A 26,720-nucleotide genomic window follows, 5' to 3' on the forward strand; every position below is an offset into this window, starting at 1 on the left:
TCACACAGACACCCATAGACTCACTCACACAGAGCCCCATAGACTCACCACTCACACAGACACCCACAGACTCACTCACACAGAGACCAATAGACTCACTCACACAGAGACCCATAGACTCACTCACACAGACACCCATAGACTCACACAGACACCCATAGACTCGCCACACAGAGACCCATAGACTCACTCACACAGAGACCCATAGACTCACTCACACAGAGACCCATAGACTCACCACTCACACAGAGACCCATAGACTCACTCACACAGAGACCCATAGACTCACCACTCACACAGAGACCCATAGACTCACCACTCACACAGACACCCATAGACTCACTCAGAGACCCATAGACTCACCACTCACACAGACCTATAGACTCACTCACACAGAGACCCATAGACTCACCACTCACACAGAGACCCATAGACTCACCACTCACACAGAGACCCATAGACTCACTCACACAGAGACCCATAGACTCACCACCCACACAGAGACCCATAGACTCACCACTCACACAGACACCCATAGACTCACTCAGAGACCCATAGACTCACCACTCACACAGAGACCCATAGACTCACTCACACAGAGACCCATAGACTCATTCACACAGAGACCCATAGACTCACTCACACAGAGACCCATAGACTCACCACTCACACAGACACCCATAGACTCACTCAGAGACCCATAGACTCACCACTCACACAGAGACCCATAGACTCACTCACACAGAGACCCATAGACTCACCACTCACACAGAGACCCATAGACTCACCACTCACACAGAGACCCATAGACTCACTCACACAGAGACCCATAGACTCACTCACACAGACACCCATAGACTCACCACTCACTCACACAGACACCCATAGACTCACCACTCACTCACACAGAGACCCATAGACTCACCACTCACACAGAGACCCATAGACTCACTCACACAGAGACCCATAGACTCACTCACACAGACACCCATAGACTCACCACTCACTCACACAGAGACCCATAGACTCACCACTCACACAGAGACCCATAGACTCACTCACACAGAGACCCATAGACTCACTCACACAGACACCCATAGACTCACTCACACAGAGACCCATAGACTCACCACTCACACAGAGACCCATAGACTCACCACTCACACAGAGACCCATAGACTCACACACACAGAGACCCATAGACTCACTCACACAGACACCCATAGACTCACTCACACAGACACCCACAGACTCACTCACACAGACACCCATAGACTCACCACTCACACAGAGACCCATAGACTCACTCACACAGACACCCACAGACTCACACAGAGACCCACAGACTCACCCACACAGACACCCATAGACTCACTCACACAGAGACCCATAGACTCACTCACACAGAGACCCATAGACTCACCCACACAGACACCCATAGACTCACTCACACAGAGACCCATAGACTCACCACTCACACAGAGACCCATAGACTCACCACTCACACAGAGACCCATAGACTCACACACACAGAGACCCATAGACTCACTCACACAGACACCCATAGACTCACTCACACAGAGACCCATAGACTCACTCACACAGAGACCCATAGACTCACTCACACAGAGACCCATAGACTCACTCACACAGAGACCCATAGACTCACTCACACAGACACCCACAGACTCACACAGAGACCCACAGACTCACCCACACAGACACCCATAGACTCACTCACACAGAGACCCATAGACTCACTCACACAGAGACCCATAGACTCACCCACACAGACACCCATAGACTCACTCACACAGAGACCCATAGACTCACCACTCACACAGAGACCCATAGACTCACCACTCACACAGAGACCCATAGACTCACACACACAGAGACCCATAGACTCACTCACACAGACACCCATAGACTCACTCACACAGAGACCCATAGACTCACTCACACAGACACCCATAGACTCACCACTCACACAGAGACCCATAGACTCACTCACACAGACACCCACAGACTCACTCACACAGACACCCATAGACTCACCACTCACACAGAGACCCATAGACTCACTCACACAGACACCCACAGACTCACACAGAGACCCACAGACTCACCCACACAGACACCCATAGACTCACTCACACAGAGACCCATAGACTCACCCACACAGACACCCATAGACTCACTCACACAGAGACCCATAGACTCACCACTCACACAGAGACCCATAGACTCACCACTCACACAGAGACCCATAGACTCACACACACAGAGACCCATAGACTCACTCACACAGACACCCATAGACTCACTCACACAGACACCCACAGACTCACTCACACAGACACCCATAGACTCACTCACACAGAGACCCATAGACTCACTCACACAGACACCCATAGACTCACCACTCACACAGAGACCCATAGACTCACTCACACAGACACCCATAGACTCACTCACACAGAGACCCATAGACTCACCACTCACACAGAGACCCATAGACTCACCACTCACACAGAGACCCATAGACTCACACACACAGAGACCCATAGACTCACTCACACAGACACCCATAGACTCACTCACACAGACACCCACAGACTCACTCACACAGACACCCATAGACTCACCACTCACACAGAGACCCATAGACTCACTCACACAGACACCCACAGACTCACACAGAGACCCACAGACTCACCCACACAGACACCCATAGACTCACTCACACAGAGACCCATAGACTCACTCACACAGAGACCCATAGACTCACCCACACAGACACCCATAGACTCACTCACACAGAGACCCATAGACTCACCACTCACACAGAGACCCATAGACTCACCACTCACACAGAGACCCATAGACTCACACACACAGAGACCCATAGACTCACTCACACAGACACCCATAGACTCACTCACACAGAGACCCATAGACTCACTCACACAGAGACCCATAGACTCACTCACACAGAGACCCATAGACTCACTCACACAGAGACCCATAGACTCACTCACACAGACACCCACAGACTCACACAGAGACCCACAGACTCACCCACACAGACACCCATAGACTCACTCACACAGAGACCCATAGACTCACTCACACAGAGACCCATAGACTCACCCACACAGACACCCATAGACTCACTCACACAGAGACCCATAGACTCACCACTCACACAGAGACCCATAGACTCACCACTCACACAGAGACCCATAGACTCACACACACAGAGACCCATAGACTCACTCACACAGACACCCATAGACTCACTCACACAGAGACCCATAGACTCACTCACACAGACACCCATAGACTCACCACTCACACAGAGACCCATAGACTCACTCACACAGACACCCACAGACTCACTCACACAGACACCCATAGACTCACCACTCACACAGAGACCCATAGACTCACTCACACAGACACCCACAGACTCACACAGAGACCCACAGACTCACCCACACAGACACCCATAGACTCACTCACACAGAGACCCATAGACTCACTCACACAGAGACCCATAGACTCACCCACACAGACACCCATAGACTCACTCACACAGAGACCCATAGACTCACCACTCACACAGAGACCCATAGACTCACCACTCACACAGAGACCCATAGACTCACACACACAGAGACCCATAGACTCACTCACACAGACACCCATAGACTCACTCACACAGACACCCACAGACTCACTCACACAGACACCCATAGACTCACTCACACAGAGACCCATAGACTCACTCACACAGACACCCATAGACTCACCACTCACACAGAGACCCATAGACTCACTCACACAGACACCCACAGACTCACTCACACAGACACCCATAGACTCACCACTCACACAGAGACCCATAGACTCACTCACACAGACACCCACAGACTCACACAGAGACCCACAGACTCACCCACACAGACACCCATAGACTCACTCACACAGAGACCCATAGACTCACTCACACAGAGACCCATAGACTCACCCACACAGACACCCATAGACTCACTCACACAGAGACCCATAGACTCACCACTCACACAGAGACCCATAGACTCACCACTCACACAGAGACCCATAGACTCACACACACAGAGACCCATAGACTCACTCACACAGACACCCATAGACTCACTCACACAGACACCCACAGACTCACTCACACAGACACCCATAGACTCACCACTCACACAGAGACCCATAGACTCACTCACACAGACACCCACAGACTCACACAGAGACCCACAGACTCACCCACACAGACACCCATAGACTCACTCACACAGAGACCCATAGACTCACTCACACAGACACCCATAGACTCACTCACACAGAGACCCATAGACTCACTCACACAGAGACCCATAGACTCACCCACACAGACACCCATAGACTCACTCACACAGAGACCCATAGACTCACCACTCACACAGAGACCCATAGACTCACCACTCACACAGAGACCCATAGACTCACACACACAGAGACCCATAGACTCACTCACACAGACACCCATAGACTCACTCACACAGAGACCCATAGACTCACTCACACAGACACCCATAGACTCACCACTCACACAGAGACCCATAGACTCACTCACACAGACACCCACAGACTCACTCACACAGACACCCATAGACTCACCACTCACACAGAGACCCATAGACTCACTCACACAGACACCCACAGACTCACACAGAGACCCACAGACTCACCCACACAGACACCCATAGACTCACTCACACAGAGACCCATAGACTCACTCACACAGAGACCCATAGACTCACCCACACAGACACCCATAGACTCACTCACACAGAGACCCATAGACTCACCACTCACACAGAGACCCATAGACTCACCACTCACACAGAGACCCATAGACTCACACACACAGAGACCCATAGACTCACTCACACAGACACCCATAGACTCACTCACACAGACACCCACAGACTCACTCACACAGACACCCATAGACTCACCACTCACACAGAGACCCATAGACTCACTCACACAGACACCCACAGACTCACACAGAGACCCACAGACTCACCCACACAGACACCCATAGACTCACTCACACAGAGACCCATAGACTCACTCACACAGAGACCCATAGACTCACCCACACAGAGACCCATAGACTCACTCACACAGAGACCCATAGACTCACTCACACAGACACCCACAGACTCACTCACACAGACACCCATAGACTCACTCACACAGAGACCCATAGACTCACTCACACAGACACCCACAGACTCACTCACACAGGCACCCATAGACTCACCACTCACACAGAGACCCATAGACTCACCACTCACACAGACACCCACAGACTCACCACCATCTTTGTGTTGTCTCCCCGTGTGCAGGAGCGACCATCGGATGGACCGCCGTGAGAAGCCCTACTGAGGTCTCCCCCTCGTCCACCTCCTCACCCACCCCCTCACCCTCCTCACCCACCTCCTCACCCACCCCCTCACCCTCCTCACCCACCTCCTCACCCACCCCATCACCCTCCTCACCCCACCACCTCATCGTCGTCCGCGCGGGGGAGTGGTGGTGGTGATCGCAACGGTGGTGGTGGTGTTGGTGGTGGTGGTGGTGATGATGGCGGCGGTGGTGATGATGATGGTGGTGTTGTTGTGGTGATGACGGTGGTGATGGTGATGGCGGTGTTGATGGCGGTGTTGGTGATGATGATGGTGGTGTTGACGGTGGTGATGATGGCGGTGTTGACGGTGGTGATGATGATGGTGGTGTTGGTGATGATGATGGCGGTGTTGTGGTGATGGTGATGGCGGTGTTGGTGGTGGTGACGGTGGTGGTGTCGACAGGAGCCGTCGGGAGCAAGGTGTTCGTGGAGGCCATGTCGCAGGTTCTTGGTTATTTTATTAGCTCCTCCCCCCCCCTCTTTCCTCGTCATCATCGTCATTGTCTTCATCATCGTCGTCATCATCGTCGTCATTGTCTTCATCATCATCGTCATTGTCTTCATCATCGTCATTGTCTTCATCATCGTCGTCATTGTCTTCATCATCGTCATCATTGTCTTCATCATCGTCATCATTGTCTTCATCATCGTCGTCATTGTCTTCATCATCATCGTCATTGTCTTCATCATCGTCATTGTCTTCATCGTCGCCGTCATTGTCTTCATCATCGTCATCATTGTCTTCATCATCGTCGTCATTGTCTTCATCATCGTCGTCATTGTCTTCATCATCGTCATCATTGTCTTCATCATCGTCGTCATTGTCTTCATCGTCATTGTCTTCATCGTCTTCCTCATTGTCATCATCGTCATCATCATCATTGTCTTCATCATCGTCGTCATTGTCTTCATCATCGTCATTGTCTTCATCGTCGTCATCGTCGATGAGGGTACACCAGAAGAGGTGCGACTCCGTCCCCGGCGGTAAAACGTCGCTCGAAGGCAGCGGTGGAGTGCGTGGTGGGTGAAAGAGGGGGAGAGGCTGGCTGGCTCGCTGGCTGGCTCGCTGGCTGGCTCACTCGCTGGCTGGCTGGCTCGCTCACTCGCTGGCTGGCTGGCTCGCTGGCTGGCTGGCTCACTGGCTGGTTGGCTCGCTGGCTGGCTCACTGGTGGCTCGCTGGCTGGCTGGCTCGCTCACTCGCTGGCTGGCTGGCTCGCTGGCTGGCTGGCTCACTGGCTGGCTCGCTGGCTAGCTCACTGGCTGGCTCGCTGGCTGGCTGGCTCGCTGGCTCGCTGGCTGGCTCACTCGCTGGCTGGCTCGCTGGCTGGCTCGCTGGCTAGCTCACTCGCTGGCTGGCTGGCTCGCTGGCTCACTGGCTGGTTGGCTCGCTGGCTGGCTCACTGGTTGGCTCACTGGCTGGCTGGCTAGCTCACTCGCTGGCTGGCTCGCTGGCTGGCTGGCTCGCTGGCTGGCTGGCTCGCTGGCTCACTGACTGGCTCGCTGGCTAGCTCACTGGCTGACTCGCTGGCTGGCTGGCTCGCTGGCTGGCTAGCTCGCTGGTTGGCTCGCTGGCTCACTGGCTGGCTGGCTCACTGGCTGGCTGGCTCGCTGGCTGGCTCGCTGGCTGGCTGGCTGGCTCGCTGGCTGGCTCACTGGCTGGCTGGCTCACTGGCTGGCTCGCTGGCTGGCTCACTGGCTGGCTGGCTCGCTGCAGTTTGTTGTGTTGGGCTGTCACGATCATCGTGGTCGTCGCGATTGTGGTCGTGGTTGTCGTGGTCATGGAGACTGTGATTATCGTCATGGTGATCGTGGTGATCATGGGCGTGGGTGGCCGTGGTAGTTTTAGTGGCAGTGTTTGCCGCGTAGTCCGTTTCGTTTACGCCTCCCCGTGTTTTGCTACCGGTTCCCAATAAAACGTGAGAGTCGAGAGAGTGGGTCACTGTGTGTGGGTCACTGTGTGTGGGTCACTGTGGGTCACTGTGTGTTTGTGGGTCAGTGTGTGTGTGTGGGTCACTGTGTGTGGGTCACTGTGGGTCACTGTGTGTTTGTGGGTCAGTGTTTGTGGGTCACTGTGTGTGTGGGTCACTGTGGGTCAGTGTGTGGGTCACTGTGTGTGTGGGTCACATTGTGTGTGTGTGGGTCACTGTGTGTGGGTCACATTGTGTGTGTGGGTCACATTGTGTGTGTGGGTCAGTGTGTGTGGGTCACTGTGTGTGTGTGGGTCACTGTGTGTCACTGTGTGTGTGTGTGGGTCACTGTGTGTGGGTCACTGTGTGTGGGTCACTGTGGGTCAGTGTGTGTGTGGGTCACATTGTGTGTGTGGGTCACTGTGTGTGTGTGGGTCACTGTGTGTCACTGTGTGTGTGGGTCACTGGGTCACTGTGTGCTGGTCACTGTGTGGGTCACTGTGTGTGTGTGGGTCACTGTGTGTGTGGGTCACTGTGTGGGTCACTGTGTGTGTGTGGGTCACTGTGTGGGTCACTGTGTGTGTGTGGGTCACTGTGTGTGTGGGTCACTGTGTGTGTGTGGGTCACTGTGTGGGTCACTGTGTGTGTGTGGGTCACTGTGTGTGTGGGTCACTGTGTGTGTGGGTCACTGTGTGTGGGTCACTGTGTGGGTCACTGTGTGTGTGGGTCACTGTGTGTGTGTGGGTCACTGTGGGTCAGTGTGTGTGTGGGTCACATTGTGTGTGTGGGTCAGTGTGTGTGGGTCACTGTGTGTGTGTGGGTCACTGTGGGTCACTGTGTGTGTGGGTCACTGTGTGTGTGTGGGTCACTGTGTGTGTGTGGGTCACTGTGGGTCACTGTGTGTGTGTGGGTCACTGTGTGTGTGTGGGTCACTGTGTGTGTGGGTCACTGTGTGTGTGTGTGGGTCACTGTGTGTGTGTGGGTCACTGTGTGTGTGTGGGTCACTGTGTTGGTCACTGAGTTACATTGTGGGTGGGTCACATTGTGTGTGTGGGTCACTGTGGGTCACTGTGTGTGTGTGGGTCACTTACATTGTGTGTGTCACCGTGTGTGTGGGTGACATTGTGGCGGGCAAGGCTGCGATGGCTGGGTCATGTAGCCCGCATGCCCAGCCACCGCATGCCGAAACAGCTTTTGTTTCGGCCGGATTGAGGGGGCTAAGCGGGCGCGGCACGGGCTAGAGAAGAGATGGAGTGATGTGGTACAGGAGGACGTGGAGCTGAGTGGACTTGCCGATGACCGGTACCAGCGGTGTCAAGATCGGCCTCTGTGGAGGAGGCTCGTGAAGGATGCTACTGGGCAGTTGGAGGCAGTCGCCCTCCAACAACAACGGAGGGCGGAGGAGCGACGCTCAGAACAACGAGCGGAGCGCCGGGTGGCTAAAGCACAGCAGGTTGACACAGTAGGGGGCACAGGTGGTGCATCAGCCAGTCGTCTCAGTCAGTCGACCAGTGGCACCTGGGTCTGCCCCGTGACCTCCTGCCAGCGGGCGTTCGACACTTCACGTGGCCTCAGGGTAACGTCACCGCCACTTAGTGGCGAATGGCGGTTGTGTGGCAGTGTAAGGGGAGCGATAGTGTAGCAGTTAGCGCTACGCTGCGCTATGAACCTGGCGACCCGGGTTTGATTCCCGCTCACGGCCAACACAGGTGAAGATTATCTGAACCGGTCCCGGGCCTCCCCTAGGTCGACTCGGCCTCAAATGAGTACCTGGTGCGGTGTGTAAACATTGCCACAAGGGAGACAAAGGCGGTCGGGCGTGGTGCTGGCCACCCACCCCCTCGTGTACCGTTCCGGCCTTCATAGGTGCTCACTAACAGCACTTGCCCCTACAGTCTGTTAAGGCTATATGGGGGATCTGTGTGTTGCTAAGATCTGGGCTGCTCTTATTGCTAGCAACAGCCACTTGTGTCACCAGGGACACTTTGACCACCACGCAGAAGATGGTCGCTTTAACGTGAAGACGGTCACTTTAACGTGAAGACGGTCACTTTAATGTGAAGACGGTCACTTTAATGTGAAGACTGACACTTTAATGTGAAGACTGACACTTTAATGTGAAGACGGTCACACTTTAATGTGAAGACGGTCACTTCACTCACACACTCGGCAAGATGCCCGCGGAGACAAAGTCTCAGGGTCTGTCTCAGAGTGTCAGGATCCTCGGGGTCTTAGAGGGTCAGGGTCTTGAGACCAGAGTCTCAGAGACTCAGAGTCTCAGCGTCCCAGAGTCTCAGAGTGTCAGTCTCTCAGAGTGTCAGTCTCTCAGAGTGTCAGTCTCTCAGAGTCTCAGTCTCTCAGAGTCTCAGTCTCTCAGAGTCTCAGTCTCTCAGAGTCTCAGTCTCTCAGAGTCTCAGTGTCTCAGAGTCTCAAAGTGTCAGTCTCTCAGAGTCTCAGTCTCTCAGAGTCTCAGTGTCTCAGAGTCTCAAAGTGTCAGTCTCTCAGAGTCTCAGTCTCTCAGAGTCTCAGTCTCTCAGAGTCTCAGTCTCTCAGAGTGTCAGTCTCTCAGAGTCTCAGTCTCTCAGAGTCTCAGTCTCTCAGAGTCTCAGTCTCTCAGAGTCTCAGTCTCTCAGAGTCTCAGTCTCTCAGAGTCTCAGTCTCTCAGAGTCTCAGTCTCTCAGAGTCTCAGTCTCTCAGAGTCTCAGTCTCTCAGAGTCTCAGTGTCTCAGAGTCTCAAAGTGTCAGTCTCTCAGAGTCTCAGTCTCTCAGAGTCTCAGTGTCAGTCTCTCAGAGTCTCAGTGTCAGTCTCTCAGAGTCTCAGTGTCAGTCTCTCAGAGTCTCAGTGTCGGTCTCTCAGAGTCTCAGTCTCTCAGAGTCTCAGAGTCTCAGTCTCTCAGAGTCTCAGTCTCTCAGAGTCTCAGTCTCTCAGAGTCTCAGTCTCTCAGAGTCTCAGTCTCTCAGAGTCTCAGTCTCAGTCCCAGAGTCTCAGTCTCCAAGTGTCTCAGTGTCTCAGTGTCAGAGTCTCAGTCTCAGAGTCTCAGTCCCAGAGTCTCAAAGTGTCAGTCTCTCAGTGTCAGTCTCTCAGAGTGTCAGTCTCTCAGAGTCTCAGTGTCTCAGTCTCAGAGTCCCAGAGTCTCAGTCTCAGAGACTTAGTGTCTCAGAGTCTCAGTCTCAGAGTCTCAGTCTCAGAGTGTCAGTCTCTCAGAGTCTCAGAGTCTCAGTCTCAGAGTCTCAGAGTCCCAGAGTCTCAGTCTCAGTGTCTCAGAGTCTCAGTCTCTCAGAGTCTCAGAGTCTCAGTCTCTCAGAGTCTCAGAGTCCCAGAGTCTCAGTCTCAGAGTCCCAGAGTCTCAGTCTCAGAGTCTCAGAGTCTCAATCTCTCAGTCTCAGAGTCTTAGTCTCAGTGTCTCAGAGTCCCAGAGTCTCAGAGACTTAGTGTCTCAGAGTCTCAGTCTCAGAGTCTCAGTGTCTCAGAGTCTCAATCTCTCAGTCTCAGAGTCCCAGAGTCTCAGTCTCAGAGTCTCAGTCTCAGAGTCTCAATCTCTCAGTCTCAGAGTCCCAGAGTCTCAGTCTCAGAGTCTCAGTCTCAGAGTCTCAATCTCTCAGTCTCAGAGTCCCAGAGTCTCAGTGTCTCAGTCTCAGAGTCTGAGTCTCAGAGTCTTAGTCTCAGAGTCTTAGTCTCAGAGTCTCAGTCTCAGAGTCTCAGTTTCAGTGTCTCAGTCTCTCAGTCTCAGAGTCCCAGAGTCTCAGTGTCTCAGAGTCTCAGTCTCTCAGAGTCTCAGAGTCTTAGTCTCAGAGTCTCAGAGTCTTAGTCTCAGAGTCTTAGTCTCAGAGTCTCAGTGTCTCAGAGTCTCAGTCTCTCAGAGTCTCAGTCTCTCAGAGTCTCAGTCTCAGTCTCTCAGAGTCTCAGAGTCTCAGTCTCAGAGTCTTAGTCTCAGTCTCAGTGTCTCAGAGTCTCAGAGTCCCAGTGTCTCAGAGTCTCAGAGTCTTAGTCTCAGAGTCTTAGTCTCAGAGTCTCAGAGTCTCAGTCTCTCAGAGTCTCAGTCTCTCAGAGTCTCAGTCTCTCAGAGTCTCAGTCTCAGTCTCTCAGAGTCTCAGTCTCAGAGTCTCAGTCTCAGTGTCTCAGAGTCTCAGTGTCTCAGAGTCCCAGAGTCTCGTGGATTCCGGGTCTCTGGATGAGTTCAGCGGCTGATGATTTGGGGCGTTAGAACTTTGGTCTCCTCTTCCTCCCGGTGTACTTTGAGTCGCATTTCACTTCCCTACAAACAACAACAAACAACAACAGTCAGACTCACATCCTGACAAGACCTGGAGCAGAGTGAGTGACACGGAGGGGAGTGACGGGAGGTGAAACACGGAGCGGAGTAAGTGACACGGAGCGGAGTAAGTGACACGGAGCGGAGTGACGTGAGGTAAAACACGGAGCGGAGTGACGTGGAGGGGAGTGACACAGCGGAGTGACGTGGAGGGGAGTGACACAGCGGAGTGACGCGAGGTAAAACACGGAGCGGAGTCAGTGACACGGAGCGGAGTGACGGGAGGTGAAACACGGAGTGGAGTAAGTGACACGGAGCGGAGTGACGTGGAGGTGAAACACGGAGCGGAGTAACACGGAGCGGAGTAACACGGAGCGGAGTAACGCGGAGCGGAGTGACGTGAGGTAAAACACGGAGCGGAGTGACGCGGAGCGGAGTGACGTGAGGTAAAACACGGAGCGGAGTGACGCGGAGCGGAGTGACGCGGAGGGGAGTGACGTGGAGGTAAAACACGGAGCGGGGTAACACGGAGCGGAGCGAGCGTCTGTGGATCCGGAGTCTCTCACTTTCCCTGGCGACGCCTCCGTTCCTTCTTTTCCAAAATCCAGTCGCGGCTTTTCTTGATGGAGGAGCCCCGGGCAGCCTTAGCCCTCAGCCTGGGAGAGACAAAGAGGGTGTGAGTGTGTGTGTGTGTACTGTGTGTATGTACACTGTGTACACACACACTGTGTGTGTGTACGTACACACACACTGTGTGTGTGTACACTGTGTGTGTGTACACTGTGTGTGTGTACACACACAAAGTGTACACACACAGTGTGTATACACACAGTGTACACACTGTGTGTGTGTGCGTACACTGTGTGTGTGTACACTGTGTGTGCGTACACGCACGTACAATGTGTGTGTGTACACTGTGTGTGCGTACACGCACACACAGTGTACACACACACATTGTACGCAATGTGTGTGTACACTGTGTATACACACAGTGTGTACACTTGTACACACACACTGTGTATACAATGTGTACACAGTGTGTGTGTACACAGTGTGTGTGTACTGTGTGTGTGTGTACTGTGTGTGTGTGTACTGTGTGTGTGTGTACTGTGTGTGTGTGTACTGTGTGTGTGCGTACACTGTGTACACACTGTGTGTGTGTGTGTGTACACTGTGTGTGTACACCTACTGTGTGTGTGTTTACACGTGTGTGTATGTGTGTGTACGTGTGTGTGTACGTGTGTGTGTGTACGTGTGTGTACGCGTGTGTGTACGTGTGTGTACGCGTGTGTGTACGCGTGTGTGTACGCGTGTGTAAACGTGTGTGTACACGTATGTGTACGTGTGTATGTGTGCGTGTGTATGTGTACGTGTGTATGTGTGTATGTGTACGTGTGGGTGAGTGAGTGGGCAGGTGAGTGGGTGGCCGGGTGAGTGGGCGGGTGGGTGAGTGAGTGAGTGAATGAGCGAATGAGTGGGTGGATGAAAGTGGGTGGGTGAGTGAGTGAATGAGTGAGTGGGTGAGTGAGTGAGTGAGTGAATGAGTGGGTGAGTGAATGAGTGGGTGAGTGAATGAGTGGGTGAGTGAATGAGTGGGTTAGTGAATGAGTGGGTTAGTGAATGAGTGGGTGAGTGAGTGAGTGGGTGAGTGAGTGGGTGAGTGAGTGAGTGGGTGAGTGAGTTGGTGAGTAGTTACCGATGATTTGTGAACTGTGCTTGTGATCTTTGCTCCGACTCCGATTCACAGCCCAGAGCCTGCAAGAGAGTTGATGGGTTAACGAGTTAACGAGTTCATTTATTAGTTAGATAGTTGATTAGTTAAATAGTTGATTAGTTAGTTGATTAGTTAGATAGTTGATTAGTTAGATAGTTGAATAGTTAGATAGTTCATAGTTAGATAGTTGATAGTTTATTAGTTAGATAGTTGATTAGTTAAGATAGTTGATTAGTTAGATAGTTGATTAGTTAGATGATTAGTTAGACGATTAGTTAGATAGTTGATTAGTTATATAGTTGATTAGTTATATAGTTGATTAGTTAGATAGTTGATTAGTTAGATAGTTGATTAGTTAGATAGTTGATTAGTTAGATAGTTGATTAGTTAGATAGTTGATTAGTTAGTTGATTAGTTAGATAGTTTGCTGTTGACTCATTACCTTGGGAAGGACGCTCTGGGATCCAGAAAACAGGCACAGGAAGATTCTGGAGAGACAAAGGTGGTGAGTAGCAGTGGTAAGTGGTGAGTGGTGAATGAGTGAGTGGTTGTGAGTGGTGTGGTGAGTGAGTGGGTGGTGAGTGGTGTAGTGAGTGAGTGGTGTAGTGAGTGAGTGGTGTAGTGAGTGAGTGATGTAGTGAGTGAGTGAGTAGTGTAGTGAGTGAGTGAGTGGTGTAGTGAGTGAGTGGTGTAGTGAGTGAGTGGTGTAGTGAGTGAGTGGTGCCTCTGTGGATTATGTATGCTTTTACTTTAACATAGCCATTTCTGTGACCAGTCACAAGCTAATCACTCAGCTATTTCAATGCTACATTCTATGCTAATTCCTTTGTAAAGAGGTGCCTCTGTGGATTATGTATGCTTTTACTTTAACATAGCCATTTCTGTGACCAGTTACAAGCTAATCACTCAGCTATTTCAATGCTACATTCTATGCTAATTCCTTTGTAAAGAGGTGCCTCTGTGGATTATGTATGCTTTTACTTTAACATAGCCATTTCTGTGACCAGTCACAAGCTAATCATTCAGCCATTTCAATGCTAAATTCTATGCTAATTCCTTTGTCAAGGGGTGCCTCTGTGGATGTGTATGCTTTGACTTTAACATAGCCATTTCTGTGACCAGTCACAAGCTAATCACTCAGCTATTTCAATGCTAAATTCTCCTGTTTGATTTGTACTAGGTGCCTCTGTGAATGTGTATGCTTTGACTTTAACATAGCCATTTCTGTGACCAGTCACAAGCTAATCATTCAGCCATTTCAATGCTAAATTCTATGCTAATTCCTTTGTCAAGGGGTGCCTCTGTGGATGTGTATGCTTTGACTTTAACATAGCCATTTCTGTGACCAGTCACAAGCTAATCACTCAGCTATTTCAATGCTAAATTCTACGCTAATTCCTTTGTCAAGGGGTGCCTCTGTGGATGTGTATGCTTTGACTTTAACATAGCCATTTCAGTGACCAGTCACAAGCTAATCACTCAGCTGTTTCAATGCTAAATTCTATGCTAATTCCTTTGTCAAGGGGTGCCTCTGTGGATGTGTATGCTTTGACTTTAACATAGCCATTTCTGTGACCAGTCACAAGCTAATCACTCAGCTATTTCAATGCTAAATTCTACGCTAATTCCTTTGTCAAGGGGTGCCTCTGTGGATGTGTATGCTTTGACTTTAACATAGCCATTTCTGTGACCAGTCACAAGCTAATCACTCAGCTGTTTCAATGCTAAATTCTATGCTAATTCCTTTGTCAAGGGGTGCCTCTGTGGATGTGTATGCTTTGACTTTAACATAGCCATTTCTGTGACCAGTCACAAGCTAATCACTCAGCTATTTCAATGCTAAATTCTACGCTAATTCCTTTGTCAAGGGGTGCCTCTGTGGATGTGTATGCTTTGACTTTAACATAGCCATTTCTGTGACCAGTCACAAGCTAATCACTCAGCCATTTCAATGCTAAATTCTACGCTAATTCCTTTGTCAAGGGGTGCCTCTGTGGATGTGTATGCTTTGACTTTAACATAGCCATTTCTGTGACCAGTCACAAGCTAATCACTCAGCTATTTCAATGCTAAATTCTACGCTAATTCCTTTGTCAAGGGGTGCCTCTGTGGATGTGTATGCTTTGACTTTAACATAGCCATTTCTGTGACCAGTCACAAGCTAATCACTCAGCTGTTTCAATGCTAAATTCTATGCTAATTCCTTTGTCAAGGGGTGCCTCTGTGGATGTGTATGCTTTGACTTTAACATAGCCATTTCTGTGACCAGTCACAAGCTAATCACTCAGCTATTTCAATGCTAAATTCTACGCTAATTCCTTTGTCAAGGGGTGCCTCTGTGGATGTGGATGCTTTAACATAGCCATTTCTGTGACCAGTCACAAGCTAATCACTCAGCCATTTCAATGCTAAATTCTACGCTAATTCCTTTGTCAAGGGGTGCCTCTGTGGATGTGTATGCTTTGACCTTAACATAGCCATTTCTGTGACCAGTCACAAGCTAATCACTCGGCTGTTTCAATGCTAAATTCTATGCTAATTCCTTTGTCAAGGGGTGCCTCTGTGGATGTGTATGCTTTGACTTTAACATAGCCATTTCTGTGACCAGTCACAAGCTAATTACTCAGCCGTTTCAATGCTAAATTCTACGCTAATTCCTTTGTCAAGGGGTGCCTCTGTGGATGTGTATGCTTTGACTTTAACATAGCCATTTCTGTGACCAGTCACAAGCTAATCACTCAGCCATTTCAATGCTAAATTCTATGTTAATTCCTTTGTAAAGGGGTGCCTCTGTGGATGTGTATGCTTTAATTTTAACATAGCCATTTCTGTGACCAGTCACAAGCTAATTACTCAGCCGTTTCAATGCTAAATTCTACGCTAATTCCTTTGTCAAGGGGTGCCTCTGTGGATGTGGATGCTTTGACTTTAACATAGCCATTTCTGTGACCAGTCACAAGCTAATCACTCGGCTGTTTCAATGCTAAATTCTATGCTAATTCCTTTGTCAAGGGGTGCCTCTGTGGATGCTTTGACTTTAACATAGCCATTTCTGTGACCAGTCACAAGCTAATCACTCAGCCGTTTCAATGCTAAATTCTACGCTAATTCCTTTGTCAAGGTGCTCTGAGCGTGGCTGTGTTCACTCCAGCGCTGTCCTCCAGACAGCCTGGTCCCTTCACCTGATGAAGGGCCGCTTGTGTTGTGGCCGAAACGTCGTGAGAATTTTACCGCGTTATTTTATTTGATCAACTTATTATTTGTATTCTCACTCTACGTGGTGGTGGTGGTGGTGGTGGTGACTTTACCGAAAGAACCAAAGAAGATGAATCCTTGCAGTCACGGAAGCTTTAAATCGAGATTTCGAAAACGTTTTTTGGTTTGGCCATGTTTGTTTTGTTATAGTACGGAGTTAGACTGATGGCCTTAATCTAAAGTCGTCTTGTGGTTGTTGTGGTTGTTGTTGTTGTTTGACTTTGCATCCCACCGGGATTTTTGCACGCAGCATTGCTGGTGTACACGGTGCTTTTTTTTCAGGAATATTTTGATGGTTTTTTTCCACTGGATTTTCTGTTTTGCACAGAGTCACACATAGCAGGAGTCACTTTAAGGTGTTTTTGTTCTTCGTGTTTTTGTGTTTTATTGTTTGTAGCGGTTGCAGGGCTGTATCAAATAAATAAACTTAACTGACATGGAGTGGTGTAGTGAGTGGTGTAGTGAGTGGTGAGTGAGTGAGTGGTGAGTGAGTGGTGTAGTGAGTGGTGTAGTGAGTGAGTGGTGAGTGAGTGGTGTAGTGAGTGAGTGGTGAGTGAGTGGTGAGTGAGTGGTGAGTGAGTGGTGTAGTGAGTGAGTGGTGTAGTGAGTGGTGAGTGAGTGGTGTAGTGAGTGGTGTGGTGAGTGAGTGGTGTAGTGAGTGGTGAGTGAGTGGTGAGTGAGTGGTGAGTGAGTGAGTGGTGAGTGAGTGGTGAGTGTGTGGTGAGTGAGTGGTGTAGTGAGTGAGTGGTGAGTGGTGTAGTGAGTGGTGTAGTGAGTGAGTGAGTGGTGAGTGAGTAGTGAGTGAGTGGTGTAGTGAGTGAGTGGTGTAGTGAGTGAATGAGTGGTGTAGTGAGTGGTGTAGTGAGTGAGTGGTGTAGTGAGTGAGTGGTGAGTGAGTGAGTGGTGTAGTGAGTGGTGAGTGAGTGGTGAGTGAGTGGTGAGTGAGTGGTGAGTGAGTGGTGAGTGAGTGAGTGGTGAGTGAGTGGTGAGTGAGTTGTGAGTGGTGAGTGGTGAGTGAGTAGTGTAGTAAGTGGTGAGTGAGTGAGTGGTGAGTGAGTGGTGAGTGAGTGGTGAGTGGTGTAGTGAGTGAGTGGTGAGTGAGTGGTGAGTGAGTGGTGAGTGAGTGGTGAGTGAGTGGTGAGGAGTGGTGAGTGGTAACTCACTTCTTAGCGCTGGTGCTGTGTGGGTAATCTATGACGACTCCTCCAGTGAAGCCACAACGAGTAGCCTGAGCAGTGATCACCTCCAACTACAACAACCACAACAACAACCACAACAACAACCACAACCACAACAACAACCACTACAACAACCACAACAACCACAACCACAACAACCACAACAACCACAACCACAACAACATCAACAACAACCACTACAACTATAGTACAACAACCACAACAACCACAACCACAACAACAACCACAACCACAACAACCACAACAACAACAACAACCACAACCACAACAACCACTACAACAACCACAACAACCACAACCACCACAACAACAACCACAACCACAACATCTACAACAACCACAACAACCACCACAACAACCACAACCACAACATCTACAACAACCACAACAACAACATCTACAACAACCACAACAACAACCACAACAACAACCACAACAACAACCACAACATCTACAACAACCACAACTATAGTACAACAACAACAACTATAGTACAACAACCACCACAACAACAACCACAACAACATCAACAACATCAACAACTATAGTACAACAACAACCACCACAACAACAACCACAACTATAGTACAACAACAACAACTATAGTACAACCACCACCACAACAACCACAACAACAACCACTATAGTACAACCACCACCACAACAACAACCACAACAACAACCACTATAGTACAACCACCACCACAACAACAACTATAGTACAACAACAACCACAACAACCACAACAACAACCACAACATCAACAACTATAGTACAACAACCACAACAACAACCACCACAACAACAACCACAACAACTATAGTACAACAACAACCACCACAACAACAACTATAGTACAACAACAACAACCACAACAACAACAACTATAGTACAACAACCACAACAACAACCACAACTATAGTACAACAACCACAACAACAACCACAACAACAACTATAGTACAACCACCACTATAGTACAACCACCACCACCACAACAACCACAACAACAACCACCACAACTATAGTACAACAACAACCACCACAACAACAACCACAACTATAGTACAACAACCACAACAACAACTATAGTACAACCACCACTATAGTACAACCACCACCACCACAACAACCACCACAACTATAGTACAACCAACCACCACAACAACAACCACAACTATAGTACAACAACCACAACAACAACCACAACAACAACTATAGCACAACCACCACTATAGTACAACCACCACCACCACCACAACAACCACCACAACAACCACCACAACAACAACCACTATAGTACAACCACCCCATCACCCCCGCCCCCACCATCACCCCCCATCAACCCCCCCCATCACCCCCCCCCATCACCCCCCATCACCCCACCATCACCCCCCACCATCACCCCCCATCACCACCCCATCACCCCACCATCACCCCCCACCATCACCCCCCATCACCCCACCATCACCACCCCCATCACCCCACCATCACCCCCCACCATCACCCCCCATCACCACCCCCATCACCACCCCCATCACCCCACCATCACCCCCCATCAACCCCCCATCAACCCCCCATCACCCCCCCATCACCCCCCCATTACCCCCCATCAACCCCCCCCATCAACCCCCCCATCACCCCCCCATCAACCCCCCCATCACCCCCCATCACCCCCCCATCACCCCCCATCACCCCCCATCACCCCCCATCACCCCCCATCACCTGTTGTGCGTTCTCTGGGTAGAGTTGAAAGACAGCTCTAGCTCCTCGCTCCTAGAGACACAACAACAACATCATCATCATCAACATTATAATTAACATCATCATCAACAACAACATCAACATCATCAACACTCATCATCATCATCATCAACATCATCAACATCATCATCAACATCATCATCAACATCATTAACATCATCATCATCATCAACATCATTAACATCATCAACATCATTAACATCATCATCATTAACATCATCATCATCATCAACATCATCAACATCATTAACATCATCATCATCAACAACATTATCATTAACATCATCAACATCAACATCATTAACATCATCAACATCATTAACATCATCATCAACATCAACAACATCAAAACATCATTAACATCAACATCATCATCAACAACATCAACAACATTATCATTAACATCATCAACAACATCAACATAAAAATAATCATCAACGTCATTAATATCACGTGATGGTGGTGGTGAAGATGGTGATGGTGGTGATGATGATGATGGTGGTGATGATGATGATGGTGGTGGTGAGGGTGATGGTGGTGATGATGATGATGGTGGTGGTGAGGGTGATGGTGGTGGTGGTGGTGATGATGGTGGTGATGATGATGGTGGTGATGGTAGTGGTGATGGTGGTGGTGGTGATGATGATGACGGTGGTGATGATGACGATGATGGTGGTGATGATGATGGTGGTGGTGATGATGGTGGTGATGATGATGATGGTGGTGGTGATGATGATGATGATGGTGGTGGTGGTGGTGGTGATGATGGTGGTGGTGATGGTGGTGGTGATGGTGATGGTGGTGATGATGATGGTGGTGATGGTGGTGGTGATGGTGGTGGTGATGGTGGTGATGATGATGGTGGTGGTGGTGATGGTGATGGTAGTGGTGATGGTGGTGATGGTGGTGATGACGGTGATGGTGGTTGTGGTGGTGGTGACGGTGATGGTGATGATGGTGTTGGTGATGGTGGTGGTGATGATGGTGATGATGGTGGTGGTGATGATGATGGTGATGACGGTGATGGTGGTTGTGGTGATGGTGGTGGTGGTGGTGATGGTGATGATGACGGTGATGATGGTGGTGACGGTGGTGATGGTGGTGATGGTGGTGGTGGTGGTGATGGTGATGATGACGGTGATGGTGGTGATGGTGGTGGTGGTGATGGTGGTGATGGTGGTGATGGTGGTGATGGTGGTGGTGATGGTGGTGGTGGTGGTGATGGTGGTGATGGTGGTGATGATGGTGATGGTGGTGGTGATGGTGGTGGTGGTGGTGATGGTGGTGATGGTGGTGGTGATGGTGGTGGTGGTGATGGTGATGGTGGTGATGGTGGTGGTGGTGGTGATGGTGGTGGTGGTGATGGTGGTGGTGGTGGTGATGGTGGTGATGGTGGTGATGGTGGTGGTGGTGATGGTGGTGATGGTGATGGTGGTGATGACGGTGGTGGTGGTGATGGTGGTGATGGTGATGATGGTGATGGTGGTGGTGATGGTGGTGGTGGTGATGATGGTGGTATGATGATGATGGTGGTGGTGGTGGTGGTGATGATGATGGTGGTGATGGTGGTGGTGGTGACGGTGATGACGGTGATGGTGGTGGTGGTGATGATGGTGGTGGTGGTGACGGTGATGACGGTGATGGTGGTGGTGATGGTGGTGGTGGTGGTGATGATGGTGGTGATGGTGGTGGTGATGGTGGTGATGGTGATGACGGTGGTGGTGGTGATGGTGGTGGTGGTGATGGTGGTGACGGTGATGGTGATGGTGGTGATGGTGGTGGTGGTGATGGTGGTGGTGATGGTGGTTGTGGTGATGGTGGTGATGGTGGTGGTGGTGTTACCAGGCAGGAGTAAAGGGTAGTGAACAGTGTGCGTAGACGCCGCTGTGGGTTGTGAGTAGCGCAGTCAGCATTACATAGCCACTGTAGGGCTGAGATGCTGCACACACAGACACACACAGACACACAGACACACACACACACACAGACACACACACAGACACACACAGACACACACACACACAGTCACACACACACAGACACACACAGACACACACACACACACAGTCACACACACAGTCACACACACACACAGTCACACACACAGACACACACACAGATACACACACACAGATACACACAGACACACACAGATACACACAGACACACACAGACACACACAGATACACACACACAGACACACACAGATACACACAGACACACACAGACACACACACACAGACACACACAGATACACACACACACAGCGCACACACACACACAGAGACACACACACAGAGACACACACACAGACAGACACACACAGACACACACACAGTCACACACACACACAGTCACACACACACACAGTCACACACACACACAGATACACACACACACACACACAGACACACACACACAGACACACACAGACACACACACAGACACACAGACGCACACACACACAGAGACACACACACACAGACACACACAGACACAGCACACAGTCACACACACACACAGACAGATAAAGATCCGCACTGTGTGTGTACACGCTGTGTGTGTGTATACACTCTCTCTCTCTCTGTGTATACTATGTGTGTGTGTACACTGTGTATGTGTGTACACACTCTCTCTCTGTGTGTGTGTATACACTGTGTGTGTGTACACTGTGTGTGTATACACTGTGTGTGTGTGTACACTGTGTGTATGTGTACACTATGTGTATGTGTACACGCTCTCTCTCTGTGTGTGTGTACACTGTGTGTGTGTGTACACTGTATGTGTACACTGTGTGTGTGTACACTATGTGTGTGTGTACACTATGTGTGTGTGTACACTATGTGTATGTGTACACTGTGTGTGTGTACACTATGTGTGTGTGTACAATGTGTGTGTGTGTGTACACTGTATGTGTACAACTGTGTGTGTGTACACTGTGTGTGTGTGTGTACACTGTGTGTGTGTGTGTACACTGTGTGTGTGTACACTGTGTGTATGTGTACACTGTGTGTGTACACTATGTGTGTGTGTACACTGTGTGTGTACACTGTGTGTATGTGTACACTGTGTGTGTACACTATGTGTGTGTGTGTACACTGTGTGTGCACACTATGTGTGTGTGTACACTGTGTGTGTGTACACTATGTGTATGTGTACACTGTGTATGTGTACACGCTCTCTTCTCACTGTGTGTGTACACATACACTATGTGTGTACACTGTGTATGTGTACACGCTCTCTCTGTGTGTGTGTATACACTATGTGTACACTGTGTGTGTACACTATGTGTGTGTGTATACTGTGTGTACACGCTGTGTGTATGTGTGTACACTGTGTGTGTGTACACGCTCTCTCTCTCTGTGAGTGTACACTGTGTGTGTACACATACACTATGTGTATGTGTACACTATGTGTATGTGTACACGCTCTCTCTGTGTGTGTGTGTGTGTACACTGTGTGTGTACACTGTATGTGTACACGCTCTCTCTCTCTCTCTCTGTGTGTACACTGTGTGTGTACACTGTGTGTGTGTATGTGTACACGCTCTCTCTCTCTCTCTCTGTGTGAGTACACTGTGTGTGTGTGTGTACACGCTCTCTCTGTGTGTGTACACATACACTATGTGTGTACACTGTGTACGTGTACACTGTGTGTGTACACTGTGTGTGTACACTGTGTGTGTGTACACGCTCTCTCTCTCTCTCTGTGTGTGTACACTGTGTGTGTACACTGTGTGTGTGTACACGCTCTCTCTCTCTCTCTGTGTGTGTGTACACTATGTGTATGTGTACACGCTCTCTCTGTGTGTGTACACATACACTATGTGTGTACACTGTGTATGTGTACACGCTCTCTCTGTGTGTGTACACTATGTGTGTGTATACTGTGTGTACACTGTGTGTATGTGTGTACACTGTGTACGTGTACACTATGTGTGTGTACACTATGTGTGTACACTGTGTGTGTGTACACTGTGTACGTACACTGTGTGTGTACACTGTGTGTGTGTACACTGTGTGTGTACACTGTGTACGTGTACACTGTGTGTGTACACTATGTGTGTACACTGTGTGTGTGTACACTGTGTGTGTACACTGTGTGTGTACACTGTGTGTGTACACTGTGTGTGTGTACACTGTGTGTGTACACTGTGTACGTGTACACTGTGTGTGTACACTATGTGTGTACACTGTGTGTGTGTACACTGTGTGTGTACACTATGTGTGTACACTGTGTGTGTGTACACTGTGTGTGTACACTGTGTGTGTGTACACTGTGTGTGTACACTGTGTGTGTGTACACTGTGTGTGTACACTATGTGTATGTGTACACGCTGTGTGTGTGTACACTGTGTGTGTGTACACTGTGTGTGTGTACACTGTGTGTGTGCACGCTGTGTGTGTGTACACTGTGTGTGTGTGTGTACAGTGTGTGTACACTGTGTGTGTGTGTGTACACTGTGTGTGTACACAGTGTATGTGTGTACACTATGTGTGTGTGTGTACACGCTGTGTGTGTACACTATGTATGTGTACACTGTGTGTGTGTGTGTACACTGTGTGTATGTGTACACGCTCTCTCTGTGTGTGTACACTATGTGTGTGTATACTGTGTGTACACTGTGTGTGTGTGTGTGTACACTGTGTACGTGTACACGCTCTCTCTCTCTCTCTGTGTACACTGTGTATGTGTATACTGTGTGTGTACACTGTGTATGTGTACACTCTCTCTCTCTCTCTGTGTACACTGTGTATGTGTGTGTACACTATGTGTGTGTGTGTACACTGTGTGTGTATGTGTACACTATGTGTGTGTACACACATAGTGTACACTGTGTGTGTGTACACTGTGTGTGTACACTCTCTGTGTGTACACTGTGTGTGTACACTGTGTGTGTATGTGTACACTATGTGTGTGTACACACATAGTGTACACTGTGTGTGTGTACACTGTGTGTGTACACTGTGTGTGTACACTGTGTGTGTACACGCTCTCTCTCTCTCTGTATGTGTACACTGTGTATGTGTGTGTGTACACTGTGTGTATGTGTACACGCTCTCTCTCTGTGTGTGTACACTATGTGTGTATACTGTGTGTACACTGTGTGTGTGTGTGTACACGCTCTCTCTCTGTGTGTGTACACTGTGTATGTGTGTGTGTACACACACACATACTACGTGTACACTCTCTCTCTCTGTGTGAGTGTCCCATCACCTGATGGCACCATGGAAGGCTCCGGGGCGGAAGTTGAGGCCCTGGCCCAGGTCACAGAGCAGCAAATCTCCCTCCACCCCACGCTGCTGTGCCACGTCTGGGGGGGGAGGGGAGGGGGGGAGGGAGGGGGGAGAGGGGGGAGAGGGGGGGATGAGTTGGTGAGTGATTTGGTGAGTGAGTTGGTGAGTTTGTGAGTGAGTTAGTGAGTTGGTGAGTGAGTTGGTGAGTGAGTTGGTGAGTGAGTTGGTGAGTTGGTGAGTTTGTGAGCGAGTTGGTGAGTGAGTTGGTGAGTTTGTGAGTGAGTTGGTGAGTTGGTGAGTTGGTGAGTGAGTTTGTGAGTGAGTGGGTGAGTGAGTTGGTGATTGAGTTGGTGAGTGAGTTTGTGAGTGAGTTGGTGAGTGAGTTTGTGAGTGAGTTGGTGAGTGAGTTGGTGAGTGAGTTGGTGAGTTGGTGAGTTTGTGAGCGAGTTGGTGAGTGAGTTGGTGAGTTTGTGAGTGAGTTGGTGAGTTGGTGAGTGGAGTTGGTGAGTGAGTTTGGTGAGTGAGTGGGTGAGTGATTTGGTGAGTGAGTTGGTGAGTGAGTTTGTGAGTGGAGTTGGTGAGTGAGTTGTGAGTGAGTTTGTGAGTGAGTTGGTGAGTTGGTGAGTGAGTTGGTGAGTGGTGAGTGAGTTGGTGAGTGAGTTGGTGAGTGAGTTGTTGAGTGAGTTGGTGAGTTGGTGAGTGAGTGTGGAGTGGTGAGTGAGTTGTGAGGGTGGGTGAGTGAGTTGGTGAGTTGGTGAGTGAGTTGGGTGAGTGAGTTTGGTGAGTTGGTGAATGAGTTGGTGAGTGAGTTGGTGAGTGGTGAGTGAGTTGGTGAGTGAGTTGGTGAGTGAGTTGGTGAGTGAGTGGTGAGTTGGTGAGTGAGTGGTGAGGTGAGTTGTGAGTGAGTTGGTGAGTGAGTTGGTGAGTGAGTGGGTGAGTGGTGAGTGAGTTGGTGAGTTGGTGAGTGAGTTGGTGAGTGAGTTGGTGAGTGGTGAGTGAGTTGGTGAGTTGGTGAGTGAGTTGGTGAGTGTGGAGTGGTGAGTGAGTTGGTGAGTGAGTTGGTGAGTGAGTTGGTGAGTGAGTGAGTGAGTGAGTGGTGAGTGAGTTGGTGAGTGAGTGGGAGGAGTTGGTGAGTGGTGAGTTGTGAGTGAGTGGTGAGTTGGTGAGTGAGTTGGTGAGTGAGTTGGTGAGTGGTGAGTGAGTTGGTGAGTGGTGAGTGGTGAGTTGGTGAGTGAGTTGGTGAGTGGTGAGTGGTTGGTGGTGAGTGGTGGTGAGTGGTGAGTGATGAGTGGTGTGAGTGAGTTGGTGAGTTGGTGAGTGAGTTGGTGAGTGAGTGAGTTGGTGAGTGAGTTGGTGGAGGTGGGTGAGTTGGTGAGTTGGTGAGTGAGTTGGTGAGTGAGTTGGTGAGTGAGTTGGGAGTTGGTGAGGGTTGTGGTGAGTGAGTTGGTGTGAGTGGTGAGTGAGTTGGTGAGGAGTGGTGAGTGAGTGGTGAGTGAGTTGGTGAGTTGGTGAGTGAGTTGGTGAGTGAGTTGAGTGAGTTGGGAGTTGTGAGTGAGTGGTGAGTGGAGTTGGTGAGTGAGTGGTGGTGAGTGGGCAGTTGGTGAGTGGTGAGGTGAGTTGGTGAGTTGTGAGTGAGTTGGTGAGTGGTGAGTGTGGTGAGTTGGTGAGTGAGTGGTGAGTGAGTTGGTGAGTGTAGTGAGTTGGTGAGTTGAGTTGGTGAGTGGTGGTGAGTGAGTTGGTGAGTGAGGTGTGTGAGTGAGTTGGTGAGTGGTGGAGTTGGTGAGTGTGTGAGTGAGTTGGTGAGTGAGTTGGTGAGTGGTGAGTGAGTTGGTGAGTTGTCGAGTGGAGTTGGAGTGAGTGAGATGTGAGTTGAGTGTGTGAGTGGGTGAGGTTGGTG

The 26,720-nt window shown here is 49.8% G+C and overlaps 4 protein-coding genes across 4 annotated transcripts in view; 1 reads left to right on the plus strand and 3 right to left on the minus strand.

Annotated features, from left to right (window-relative positions):
- Positions 1–7,422, plus strand: part of LOC116937441 (uncharacterized) — a 71,610-nt gene extending 64,188 nt beyond the window's left edge. Inside the window, exon 18 of the mRNA XM_076057757.1 lies at positions 5,433–7,422. Coding sequence (XP_075913872.1) covers positions 5,433–5,472 — 40 coding nt within the window. The 3' untranslated portion in view covers positions 5,473–7,422. The remainder of the gene's footprint in view (positions 1–5,432) is intronic.
- Positions 5,955–7,296, minus strand: LOC142907896 (uncharacterized). Its single transcript, XM_076057802.1, has 2 exons — positions 7,189–7,296; positions 5,955–6,560 (listed from the first exon to the last, which is right to left on the minus strand). The coding sequence occupies exons 1-2, from the start codon at positions 7,294–7,296 to the stop codon at positions 5,955–5,957; spliced, it is 714 nt and encodes a 237-aa protein (XP_075913917.1).
- Positions 7,423–9,513: 2,091 nt separating the features above from the next.
- Positions 9,514–24,904, minus strand: LOC142907897 (18S rRNA (guanine-N(7))-methyltransferase-like; the record flags this gene model as incomplete). Its single annotated transcript, XM_076057803.1, has 8 exons — positions 9,514–11,658; positions 12,222–12,311; positions 13,352–13,410; positions 13,812–13,857; positions 17,788–17,873; positions 19,548–19,598; positions 21,429–21,525; positions 24,804–24,904. Coding segments are annotated over 8 exons (585 nt in total), but the record flags the coding sequence as incomplete, so codon positions are not given.
- LOC142907884 (uncharacterized) lies at positions 19,705–21,417 on the minus strand (the record flags this gene model as incomplete). The annotated part of the gene is made up of 1 exon (XM_076057785.1): positions 19,705–21,417. A coding segment is annotated over one exon (1,713 nt), but the record flags the coding sequence as incomplete, so codon positions are not given.
- Positions 24,905–26,720: the final 1,816 nt, after the last annotated feature.

The sequence above is a fragment of the Petromyzon marinus genome, chromosome 84, assembly GCF_048934315.1.
Source record: "Petromyzon marinus isolate PM22_M1 ecotype Great Lakes invasive population chromosome 84, UKy_Petmar_22M1.pri1.0, whole genome shotgun sequence".
Lineage (NCBI taxonomy): Eukaryota > Metazoa > Chordata > Hyperoartia > Petromyzontiformes > Petromyzontidae > Petromyzon > Petromyzon marinus.

What these genes read in the sequence shown, in the direction of transcription:
- LOC142907896 (XM_076057802.1), bottom strand. Translation starts at nt 7,296, where the DNA reads ATGACGATAATCACAGTCTCCATGACCACGACAACCACGACCACAATC. An exon ending in TGCAGCGAGCCAGCCAGCCA is followed by an intron (nt 6,561 to 7,188) that starts GTGAGCCAGCCA and finishes TGAGCCAGCCAG; the next exon opens with CGAGCCAGCCAGCGAGCCAG.